The 13,055-nt window shown below is 42.5% G+C and overlaps 1 protein-coding gene across 1 annotated transcript in view; it reads left to right on the top strand.

The window, feature by feature from the left end:
- efna2a (ephrin-A2a) overlaps positions 1 to 13,055 on the top strand; it is a 39,372-nt gene that overhangs the window by 26,293 nt on the left and 24 nt on the right. Inside the window, exons 2-4 of the mRNA XM_034531366.1 lie at positions 1,336 to 1,628; positions 4,430 to 4,495; positions 10,499 to 13,055. The exon at positions 10,499 to 13,055 is cut by the window's right edge and continues 24 nt beyond it. Coding sequence (XP_034387257.1) covers positions 1,336 to 1,628; positions 4,430 to 4,495; positions 10,499 to 10,623 — 484 coding nt within the window. The 3' untranslated portion in view covers positions 10,624 to 13,055. The remainder of the gene's footprint in view (positions 1 to 1,335; positions 1,629 to 4,429; positions 4,496 to 10,498) is intronic.

Genomic DNA, 13,055 nt, shown 5'->3' with positions numbered 1-13,055 from the left:
CTCACACAAACTAAGAAAAGAGATCACATGACTCCTGTATTAGCTGCTCTGCACTGGCTCCCTGTAAAATCAAGAATCACATTTAAAATTCTTCTCCTCACCTACAAAGCCTTGATTGGTGATGCACCATCATATCTTAAGGAGCTTGTAGTACCATATTGCCCCACTAGAGAGCTGCGCTCACTAAATGTGGGGCTACTTGTGGTTCCTAGAGTCCTAAAAAGTAGGATGGGAGCCAGAGCCTTCAGTTATCAAGCTCCTCTTTTATGGAACCAGCTTCCACTTTCAGTCCTGGAGGCAGACACAGTCACCTCATTCAAGAATAGACTTAAGACTTTCCTCTTTAATAGTGCTTATAGTTAGGGCTGAATCAGGTTTGCCCTGGTCCAGCCCCTTGATATGCTGCTATAGGCTTATAGGCTGCTGGGGGATGTTTTAGGATACACTGAGCACCTATCTCCTCTTCTCTCTCTCCTTATGGATACATTTACATCTCTCCATTGCACCTTATTAACTCTGCTTCCTCCCCGGAGTCGTTGTGACTTCACGTCTCATAGGGTCCATTGGACCTGGAGGTGTCTGATGCTGGTGAGCCGGCCTCCCATTGGCCCTGCTGATGCCCCGCCCCCCCTCCTCTCTACCTCCTTCTGTTTCATGGATTGGAGTTCCATTCATACATTGTCATATTCATGTAATGTGTTTATGTAACTCTGTAACTCTGTTCATCTGGTCACATGACATCTATTCTTCTGTCCATCCGGGGAGAGGGATCCTCCTCTGTTGCTCTCCTGAAGGTTTCTTCCCTTTTTTCCCTGTCAAAGGTTATTTTTGGGGAGTTTTTCCTGATCCGATGTGAGGTCAAAGGTCAGGGATGTCGTATGTGTACAGATTGTAAAGCCCTCTGAGGGGAGTTTGTGATATTGGGCTATACAAAATAAACTGAATTGAATTGAATAGAGGTGCCAGCTGAGGCTCATGGGTATTGTAGTATTGTTGTACGGTTACAAGAAGCAGCTCCTCTTGATCCTGAAAACTAAAACTCCTCAGAAGCTAAAAATTCATAAAAAATGATTTGAGCTTTTTTTCAGCATGACTTCACGTCCTCTTATTCTTCTGTCGCTTAAACTTTTAAAGTATTTAACATAAATGTAGAAACACTCCTGTCAAATATACAGGAATCTTTAATTTAATTTATGTTTTCCTGTTTGTATTTTATTTTAATATTTTTTTTAAATGAATTTTCCACTTTGTATTTAAAACTTTATTATTGTCTGACAAAGCTATGTTTTGTATCCATGTTTAATGTTCATATATATATATGTGTGTACATTATAGGTTCTCTCGGGGCGAGTACACCGTGGAGGTGGCCATCAACGACTACCTGGACATCTACTGTCCGCACTACGAGTGGGCGGAGCCTGAGGAGCAGGTGGAGCAGTACGTGTTGTACATGGTGAACTACGACGGCTTCTCCACCTGCGACCAGCGCCGCACCGGCTTCAAGCGCTGGGAGTGCAACCGGCCGCGGAGCCCCAAGGGGGCGCTGCGGTTCTCCGAGAAGTTCCAGCTGTTCACCCCGTTCAGCCTGGGCTTCGAGTTCAGGCCGGGACACGAGTACTACTACATCTGTGAGTACTACACACGAGTACTACTACATCTGTGAGTACTACACACGAGTACTACTACATCTGTGAGTACTACACACGAGTACTACTACATCTGTGAGTACTACACACGAGTACTACTACATCTGTGAGTACTACACACGAGTACTACTACATCTGTGAGTACTACACACGAGTACTACTACATCTGTGAGTACTACACACAAGTACTACTACATCTGTGAGTACTACACACGAGTACTACTACATCTGTGAGTACTACACACGAGTACTACTACATCTGTGAGTACTACTACACGAGTACTACTACATCTGTGAGTACTACACACGAGTACTACTACATCTGTGAGTACTACACACGAGTACTACTACATCTGTGAGTACTACTACACGAGTACTACTACATCTGTGAGTACTACACACGAGTACTACTACATCTGTGAGTACTACACACGAGTACTACTACATCTGTGAGTACTACACACGAGTACTACTACATCTGTGAGTACTACTACACGAGTACTACTACATCTGTGAGTACTACACACGAGTACTACTACATCTGTGAGTACTACACACGAGTACTACTTTATCTGTGAGTACTACACACGAGTACTACTACATCTGTGAGTACTACACACGAGTACTACTACATCTGTGAGTACTACACACGAGTACTACTACATCTGTGAGTACTACTACATCTGTGAGTACTACTACACGAGTACTACTACATCTGTGAGTACTACTACACGAGTACTACTACATCTGTGAGTACTACTACATCTGTGAGTACTACTACACGAGTACTACTACATCTGTGAGTACTACTACACGAGTACTACTACATCTGTGAGTACTACTACATCTGTGAGTACTACTACACGAGTACTACTACATCTGTGAGTACTACTACACGAGTACTACTACATCTGTGAGTACTACACACGAGTACTACTACATCTGTGAGTACTACTACACGAGTACTACTACATCTGTGAGTACTACTACACACGAGTACTACTACATCTGTGAGTACTACTACACGAGTACTACTACATCTGTGAGTACTACTACATCTGTGAGTACTACTACACGAGTACTACTACATCTGTGAGTACTACACACAAGTACTACTACATCTGTGAGTACTACTACACGAGTACTACTACATCTGTGAGTACTACTACACATGAGTACTACTACATCTGTGAGTACTACACACGAGTACTACTACATCTGTGAGTACTACTACACATGAGTACTACTACATCTGTGAGTACTACTACATCTGTGAGTACTACACACGAGTACTACTACATCTGTGAGTACTACTACACATGAGTACTACTACATCTGTGAGTACTACTACATCTGTGAGTACTACTACACATGAGTACTACTACATCTGTGAGTACTACACACGAGTACTACTACATCTGTGAGTACTACTACACACGAGTACTACTACATCTGTGAGTACTACACACGAGTACTACTACATCTGTGAGTACTACTACACGAGTACTACTACATCTGTGAGTACTACTACACACGAGTACTACTACATCTGTGAGTACTACTACACGAGTACTACTACATCTGTGAGTACTACTACATCTGTGAGTACTACTACACGAGTACTACTACATCTGTGAGTACTACACACAAGTACTACTACATCTGTGAGTACTACTACACGAGTACTACTACATCTGTGAGTACTACTACACATGAGTACTACTACATCTGTGAGTACTACACACGAGTACTACTACATCTGTGAGTACTACTACACATGAGTACTACTACATCTGTGAGTACTACTACATCTGTGAGTACTACACACGAGTACTACTACATCTGTGAGTACTACTACACATGAGTACTACTACATCTGTGAGTACTACTACATCTGTGAGTACTACTACACATGAGTACTACTACATCTGTGAGTACTACACACGAGTACTACTACATCTGTGAGTACTACTACACACGAGTACTACTACATCTGTGAGTACTACACACGAGTACTACTACATCTGTGAGTACTACACAGGAGTACTACTACACTGAGTACTACTACACTAGTACTACTACACTGAGTACTACTAGAGTACTACTACACTGAGTACTACTAGAGTACTACTACACTGAGTACTACTACACTAGTACTACTACACTGAGTACTACTAGAGTACTACTACACTGAGTACTACTACACTGAGTACTACTAGAGTACTACTACACTGAGTACTACTAGAGTACTACTACACTGAGTACTACTACACTGAGTACTACTAGAGTACTACTACACTAGTACTACTACACTGAGTACTACTACACTAGTACTACTACACTGAGTACTACTACACTAGTACTACTACACTGAGTACTACTAGAGTACTACTACACTGAGTACTACTACACTGAGTACTACTAGAGTACTACTACACTAGTACTACTACACTGAGTACTACTACACTAGTACTACTACACTGAGTACTACTAGAGTACTACTACACTGAGTACTACTACACTGAGTACTACTAGAGTACTACTACACTGAGTACTACTAGAGTACTACTACACTGAGTACTACTAGAGTACTACTACACTGAGTACTACTACACTAGTACTACTACACTGAGTACTACACTAGTACTACTACACTGAGTACTACTAGAGTACTACTACACTGAGTACTACTAGAGTACTACTACACTGAGTACTACTAGAGTACTACTACACTGAGTACTACTAGAGTACTACTACACTGAGTACTTGTCTTGTTTCTGCAGCGTCTCCACATCTCAACCTGGATGATAATCTGTGTCTGAAGCTGAAGATCTACGTGAAACCAGCCAGTGAGTTCCTTCATATAGTAGAACTATGAACAATGAGAAGAAACAAAGAAAACCACATTGTCTGATTTTAAAGAAGTTATTAGCAAATTAAGGTGGAAAATAAGTATTTGGTCAATAACAAAAGTTCATCTCAATACTTTGTTATATTCCCTTTGTTGCCAATGAAGGAGGTCAAACGTGTTCTGGAAGTCTCCACAAGCTTTTCTCCACTGTGTGTTTTGGCCCGTTGCTCCTGCAGATCTCCTCTAGAGCAGTGATGTGTTGGGGCGTTCTCCCTCCACAGATGTTCTATGGGTTGAGATCTGGAGGCTAGGCCACTCCAGGACCTTGAAATGCTTCTTATGAAGCCACTCCTTCGTTGCCCGGCGGTGTGTTTGGGATCATTGCCACGTTTCATCTTCAATGCTCTTGCTGATGGAAGGAGGTTTTCACTCAACATCTCACGACACATGGCCCCATTCATTCTGTCCTTTACAGGCATCAGTCGTCCTGGTCCCCAAAGCATGATGCTTCCACCCCACGCTTCACAGTAGGTCATGTAAGAGTTCAGAGAGTCTCGAGCTACCTTGTGCTTGGAAGAAGAAGCTCCGAAGCCAGAGATATATAATAATCATTATTTAATCATAACAAACAAGAGTCATCTGTATACATACATGGTCCAGGCCCGGACGCGCTCACATGGCTTCGCTTCCACAGTCTCCTGACGTAGCCAACAGTTTCTGTCTGGCGTCACCACGTAAGAGACCAAATTCACGTCTCACAATTAGTTTTATTCGCAGTCCATTCGCTGAGCTAAGCTCCCATTGGTTAGTGGAGGTATTCATGTAAATACCTTTCAGAGACACAGCATGCTACGCTGACCAGCGAATAAGACATAAGGTTCACACCTGAAGGTTAGTTCCATTGGTTAGTGGAGGTATTCATGTAAATACCTTTCAGAGACATGCTGCTGACCAGAGAATAAGATATGAGGTTCACACCTGAAGGTTAGTTCCATTGGTTAGTGGAGGTATTCATGTAAATACCTTTCAGAGACATGCTGCTGACCAGAGAATAAGACATGAGGTTCACACCTGAGGGTTAGTTCCATTGGCCACTTCAAAGAATGCCTCAAATCGATAAACTAGCGGGGTCAAAGCTCACACTTCCGGTCAAGGACAGGAAGTTCCCCTTCAGAATAAAACCCTATTATCCTGCCTACAGAATAAAAGCAACATCTCAGGTTTCAATCGGCATCCCTTTAACTATTGTCTAAACAATAAAACATCCATTCATTCCCATGCATCATACAATGAATCTTTACATTTGTCATTAACAAACAGAATAATAAAACAGTGATCCTCTCTTATGCTTCATAATACATTCCTCAGAATATTCCTCAAATTAATGATCATATCTTTCTTTATGTATTAATTTAAAACATAACCTCTCTTATCTACATGTGCAAGTGTATATAAAATCCACTACAACTCAACAGTCCCTCCTTTTATACTATTCCATAGTATAAACAACTTGTATTGGATTTTATTTCACCGCACTGTAAACATCACTGTAATACAATCTCTATTATCAATACCTGTGGAAGAAAAAACAATATCACTCCCTCCTTTTGACCCTGCTCTGCAAAGTAACTAAAGTCTAGGAGTGTTGTGATCAGATATGTGTCTATCTGTGCATATGTCTATGTGCATCTTCTTTCTCTGCACTCTCATCTTCTTGATGGTCTCCTTTCTCTGCATGTTCATCTCCTCCATGGTCTCCTTTCTCTGCATGTTCATCTCCTCCATGGTCTCCTTTCTCTGCATGTTCATCTCCTCCATGGTCTCCTTTCTCTGCATGTTCATCTCCTCCATGGTCTCCTTTCTCTGCATGTTCATCTCCTCCATGGTCTCCTTTCTCTGCATGCTCATCTCCTCCATGGTCTCCTTTCTCTGCATGCTCATCTTCTCCATGGTCTCCTCTCTCTGCATTCCTCCAATCCTCGATTTCCTCGGGTAAAAGGAAAACAGCAAGTTCAAACACTATATTTATTTTATTATCATCATACTTCTGTGTTTTGTTATTTGAATCAATGTGTTAAAGGTGCACGATACTCCTCTGTGTGCAGCTCATCTGTTGGTGAGGTCCATCACAGCAGGCAGTCAGGTACACGATGAAGGTCGACGATGGAGACAAGTGTAGCTGTGGAAGAGAATTAAAAACACACAGAGCGTCTTTCTGCACCGGCTCTAACTAAAGTTGGATATCTGAAATATATTTGGAAATAATTTTCATATTTCCCGAACCAATTCTCCAACATGTCTGAGAAGTAGTCATTCTATGTTTTCTTTTAATCTTCTCAAAATCTCAAAAAATATTTCTTAAGGAACTAAATTATCCAGGTTCAGACTAGCAATCTCAAACTAAATGATCAAGGATCAGCTTCTCACCCGTGGGAGGAATCAACTATTAAATGCGCTTCTGTTGTCCAACGGAGTCTTAATTACTCGTCCAATCCCTCTCTTAAATTTATTTCTCTCTTAATTTATTCATCTCTGCGGATTATATTAAATGTAATTGATCAACTCTATGTTCTTTTAACTATTTCAAATCCTGCTAGGATCTGATTGCGAGCTGGTATTCGTTCGGCTCTCCTCTCTTGCTCGAACACCTAGATCTATTTCTGGGGGGAAACAAAACTCTTGCCCCTGGGGGTGCAGTTAATGGCAAGTCTAGTGTAGTGAGCAGTGCGATTCAGTGTCGTTTGTGAACATCTTTCTGTGTTGCGGTCCTAACTCTTGTGCCAATGTTTCACTGCTGCACCTACCACAAAAATAAAAAGTAATACCAATATAATTTCCAAAACTATTGCGCCTAGGCAGAAATGTGGAAGTAACCTCACATCTTCTCCTAGTTCTACTTCTCTCTGGGTCTTCCATTCTACTCAGAATTACCCTCCTGATTCTGCAACTCTTCAGCAGCTCGTTGTGATTCTTTGGCCTGCGGATCTGCAAATACACAATATGTTATAATGGTGCCATTTTGTTTTCATGAGGCCTCTTACCTGGAGGGCGTGTGAAGTTTTATCAACGACTTCAAACAGCCCTGTCCACCTTCTTTCGTGAAGCTAGGACTTTCTCCTAGCTCTCTGTAGAGTCCACATGGGTCTCCTTGACAACTCTCATGGCGAGAGAAATGTTCTCCCTCCTTTTGGAAGATATTTTACTATCATCAACATACTAATGAATACATCAACAACAGTAATGCTCTGGCCAAATGTTCCAGCGAGTCAATGAGTTAGTTGGTTAAAGGCTGCAGCACTCTGGCTGGGGGATTTTCACACCTGGTGGCTATTCAGCACTCCCCACCCCTATTCAAATGAGTGAGTTTTAATGGCTGCAGCACCCTTTGTCTGAAAACTCATTTTCCTCTATTTTAACAAACATTTCTAACGTAGTATTTACAAGACATTAGCACACTGTACTCTATTTACAACGCGTTTGCAGTAATACAGAATGGCAGTTCAGCGACTCCATCTGGCTCTTACTGTGTTATATCAACTGGTTATCCAATATTTAATTGTCCGCAAATTTCGTTGTCTAGCCCGGAGCTTTGGGCCCTCAACCGCAGGCGTCGTCATAAGCAATTTAAATTTCGGTTTCTAGCCATGAATTCTTTGCCTAGTAATTCATGCGTCGTCTTTTCCAGACCATAATTTATCCGTGCATCCAAACAGAACCTGAGAATTAGTATATAGACACAACAGAGCACCCGTCGGTATAACTCAGCGAACTTCCAACCGTTTCCCACTGCAGACCGCTAACATCTTAGCTCCTACAGGCATATCAGACTTCAGTTCTGTTGGAACTCAAAACGCACAAGTGTATGGAAAACCAGTATCTAACATATGGAATATTTTCGCTTCCCAGCGAGGACAACCGGCATGCACAAAACTTCCAGTCAACATATATTCATTCATTCAACAAACAAATATACCGATGACCCCTTCACCTCTTAGGTAATAGTTTAGAATCTATGTCGTGTTTCACGCTAAATTTAAAACCTCGCACAACCAGCTCTGACCTCCCCACACCTAAATGTTTCCTGTATAATCTACACAGACTTCGGTCAAACGGGCTCTGCAGACCGTGATTAATCAGCGCTGTGTGGGAACGTTCAGAGAGGCCGTCCGAGAGGCCCAAACAAAGTTCAGCCTTCTCTAAATCATGCTACTCTGTAGCCTCGAGCCACTCCTCAAAACACAAGGCTCACTCAGAGACATCACGTCGGGGTCACCAAACTGTAAGAGTTCAGAGAGTCTCGAGCTACCTGGTGCTTGGAAGAAGAAGCTCCGAAGCCAGAGATATATAATAATCATTATTTAATCATAACAAACAAGAGTCATCTGTATACATACATGGTCCAGGCCCGGACGCGCTCACATGGCTTCGCTTCCACAGTCTCCTGACTTAGCCAACAGTTTCTGTCTGGCGTCACCACGTAAGAGACCAAATTCACGTCTCACAATTAGTTTTATTCGCAGTCCATTCGCTGAGCTAAGCTCCCATTGGTTAGTGGAGGTATTCATGCAAATACCTTTCAGAGACACAGCATGCTACGCTGACCAGCGAATAAGACATAAGGTTCACACCTGAAGGTTAGTTCCATTGGCCACTTCAAAGAATGCCTCAAATCGATAATCTAGCGGGGTCAAAGCTCACACTTCCGGTCAAGGACAGGAAGTTCCCCTTCAGAATAAAACCCTATTATCCTGCCTACAGAATAAAAGCAACATCTCAGGTTTCAATCGGCATCCCTTTAACTATTGTCTAAACAATAAAACATCCATTCATTCCCATGCATCATACAATGAATCTTTACATTTGTCATTAACAAACAGAATAATAAAACAGTGATCCTCTCTTATGCTTCATAATACATTCCTCAGAATATTCCTCAAATTAATGATCATATCTTTCTTTATGTATTAATTTAAAACATAACCTCTCTTATCTACATGTGCAAGTGTATATAAAATCCACTACAACTCAACAGTCACCGGTGTTCTTTCTCCTCCAAACACGACGAGTTGAGTTTTTACCAAAAAGTTCTATTTTGGTTTCATCTGACCATGTGATGTTCTCCCAATCCTCTTCTGGATCATCCACATGCTCCCTGACGTCAGACGGGCCTGGACACGTCCGGCACTGCAGGGTCGGAGTGTGTTACCGAAGGCAGCCTTTGGTCCTTTGGTCCAGCTCTGCAGGTCTTCACTCGGTCCCCCGTGTGGTCCTGGTGATCCTTTTGACCCCACGGGGTGAGATCTTGCATGGAGCCCCAGATCGAGGGAGACTATCAGTGGTCTCGTATGTCTTCCATTTTCTAATAATTGCTCCCACAGTTGATTTCTTCACACCAAGCTGCTTACCTATTGCAGATTCAGTCTTCCCAGCCTGGTGCAGGTCTACAATCATGTTTCTGGTGTCTTTGACAGCTCTTTGGTCTTGGCCATAGAGGAGTTTGGAGTGTGACTGTTTGAGGGTGTGGATAGGTGTCCTTTATACTGATAACGAGTTCAAACAGGTTCCATTGATACAGGTAACAAGTGGAGGACAGAGGAGCCTCTTGAAGAAGAAGTTACAGGTCTGTGAGAGACAGACATCGTGCTGGTTTGTAGTTGACCAAATACTTATTTTACCGAGGAATTTACCAATTAATTCATTAAAAATCCTACAATGTGATTTCCTGGATTCTTTCCCCCCATTCTGTCTCTCATAGTTGAAGTAAACCTATGATGAAAATTACAGGCATCTCATCTTTAAGTGGGAGAACTTGCACAATTGGTGGCTGACTAAATACTTGTTTGCCCCACTGTATGTGTGTGTGTGTATGTGTATATATATATATATATATATATATATATATATATATATATATATATATATATATATATATATATACACTCGTACCTGTAATCACACTGGTTCACACCACCACTTCCACCATCTTGTTCCCCTGCTCCAGACGACTCGGTGTACGAGTCTCCGGAGCCCTTCCTGACCGACGACACCACCGGCGGCTGCAGCCTCGCTCTTCCTCGCCGCTCCCTGCTGTCGGCCATGTTGCTCCTCCTCCTCGCCTCCTCGTAGCACATCCTCCTCTTCTTCTTCTTCTTCCTCCTCTTCCACTTGGACAGATCTCCGTCTGCCGGTCGCCCTGAGGAGAAAACCTGAGACAGGAATCAATGCCCTCCTCGGCCTCTGACCTCACCTAAACACCACCAGCTCAGCCAATCAGAAGAGGCTGAGGCCACTGGTGGGTGGAGCCTGGAGCTGCCGATTGAGCCACCACTCTGTGGATGTTTTTGTTCTGAGAAGGTCCAGCTGTTCATCCTAAATCTACAGATCCCATAAAGAGTTCATAGTCGTATGAATGTGGCGTAGAAACTTTGTGAATGCACAGAAAAACCACAGTAACTCATTTCTTTGCTCGAAGTTTAACTTTTCTTCTGTGATGTGGGATTTAGATATGATCCTTTGTTCCGTTTACCTTCATCTGAGACCTACTGGAGGAGCTAACGTAGCTTCACAGACCTACTGGAGGAGCTAACGTAGCTTCACAGACCTACTGGAGGAGCTAACGTAGCGTCACAGACCTACTGGAGGAGCTAACGTAGCGTCACAGACCTACTGGAGGAGCTAACGTAGCTTCACAGACCTACTGGAGGAGCTAACGTAGCGTCACAGACCTACTGGAGGAGCTAACGTAGCGTCACAGACCTACTGCACAAGCTAACGTAGCTTCACAGACCTACTGGAGGAGCTAACGTAGCGTCACAGACAGATGTGACGAGCTAACATAGCTTCACAGACAGACGGGACAACCAAATATAACTTCACAGACCTACTGGACTAGCTAGTATAACTTCACAGACCTACTGGACTAGCTAGTATAACTTCACAGACCTACTGGACGAGCTAACGCAACTTCACAGACCTACTGGACTAGCTAGTATAACTTCACAGACCTACTGGACGAGCTAGTATAACTTCACAGACCTACTGGACTAGCTAGTATAACTTCACAGACCTACTGGACGAGCTAACGCAACTTCACAGACCTACTGGACGAGCTAGTATAACTTCACAGACCTACTGGACTAGCTAGTATAACTTCACAGACCTACTGGACGAGCTAACGCAACTTCACAGACCTACTGGACTAGCTAGTATAACTTCACAGACCTACTGGACGAGCTAACGCAACTTCACAGACCTACTGGAGGAGCTAACGTAGCTTCACAAACCTACTGGAGGAGCTAACGTAGCTTCACAGACCTACTGGAGGAGCTAACGTAGCGTCACAGACCTACTGGAGGAGCTAACGTAGCTTCACAGACCTACTGGAGGAGCTAACGTAGCTTCACAGACCTACTGGACTAGCTAGTATAACTTCACAGACCTACTGGACGAGCTAGTATAACTTCACAGACCTACTGGACTAGCTAGTATAACTTCACAGACCTACTGGACGAGCTAGTATAACTTCACAGACCTATGGGACGTCCCAATACTTATAAACAAACAATAATAATTCATTGTTCAACCGGATCAGGACGTTGAGGCTCACTTGTGTGACTGTAATCGTCTTCAGGTTTGAATACAAAAATTATAATCAGAAAAAACTTTTTAAAATTTAGTTTTAGATTTAGATGGACTTTTATTTCTGTAAATCAGCCAAAGACTTTTCTAGCAGCTACAGTGGTTGTCGTGGCAACAACAGGAGGAGGTGGGGCTATGCGAGGAGGTGCTGTTTTTTATTTTTATAAATCGTGTTTTTGTTGTCAATAAAATAAAAACTAATGTTATGCGCAACACTAAAATGAACCAATCAAAAATGGCCTTTTCCCCACTGGTGCTGAATTTCTAGTGACTGACTGACGTGTTTCTGTGTGGTCCTTTCTTTATTAGTCTTCATCTTCACCACATGGAGGACGAGCACGGCATGCTGGGAAATATATTCAACAAAAGCACTGAGAGGAGGCAGTAGAAACTGACTGTGCTTCTTCTTCGTTGGTACAAAAAGAGTGAACCTTTAAGTTTTTATTTTATGTTTGTGCCATTTTTCTGATCAATAAATGCAGTAGAAAATTCATATGAGATATGAGTTCCTTAAGGAGTCAGATGTTTGTTGTTGTTGTTTTTCTCCTTTATGTCCCTGCTTGCATCGCAATGCATTCTGGTACTTGTAGTCCTGTGCTTCCTGTTTCATTTTCATGGCGTATATAAATGTTAAAGCATCGCGAGGAAACCATTCTGATGCTGGTTTTGTGAGAGGAGTGAGACCTCCTGCTGCCTCTGGTTTCATGTTTTTCTACATCTGTAAATATTCTCTGAAAGACGAAAGAAAATGTGGTTTTGTATATTTTCTTATTGGATGCTTATAAAGTCCTGTTAAAGAATGCATTTATCTGATTGGCCGAAGAGCTAACGAGGGGTCAGAGGTCATCAGGCCTTTTCAGGACTTCCTTATTTTCTGGCCGCATGAGAAGGAAAAAATAAACGTAAAAATAAATGTACTG

Source organism: Cyclopterus lumpus, chromosome 4 (genome assembly GCF_009769545.1).
Source record: "Cyclopterus lumpus isolate fCycLum1 chromosome 4, fCycLum1.pri, whole genome shotgun sequence".
Taxonomy (NCBI): Eukaryota; Metazoa; Chordata; class Actinopteri; order Perciformes; family Cyclopteridae; genus Cyclopterus; species Cyclopterus lumpus.
Note: the sequence above shows the minus strand (reverse complement) of the source record. Positions and strands in the feature narration are given on the sequence as shown.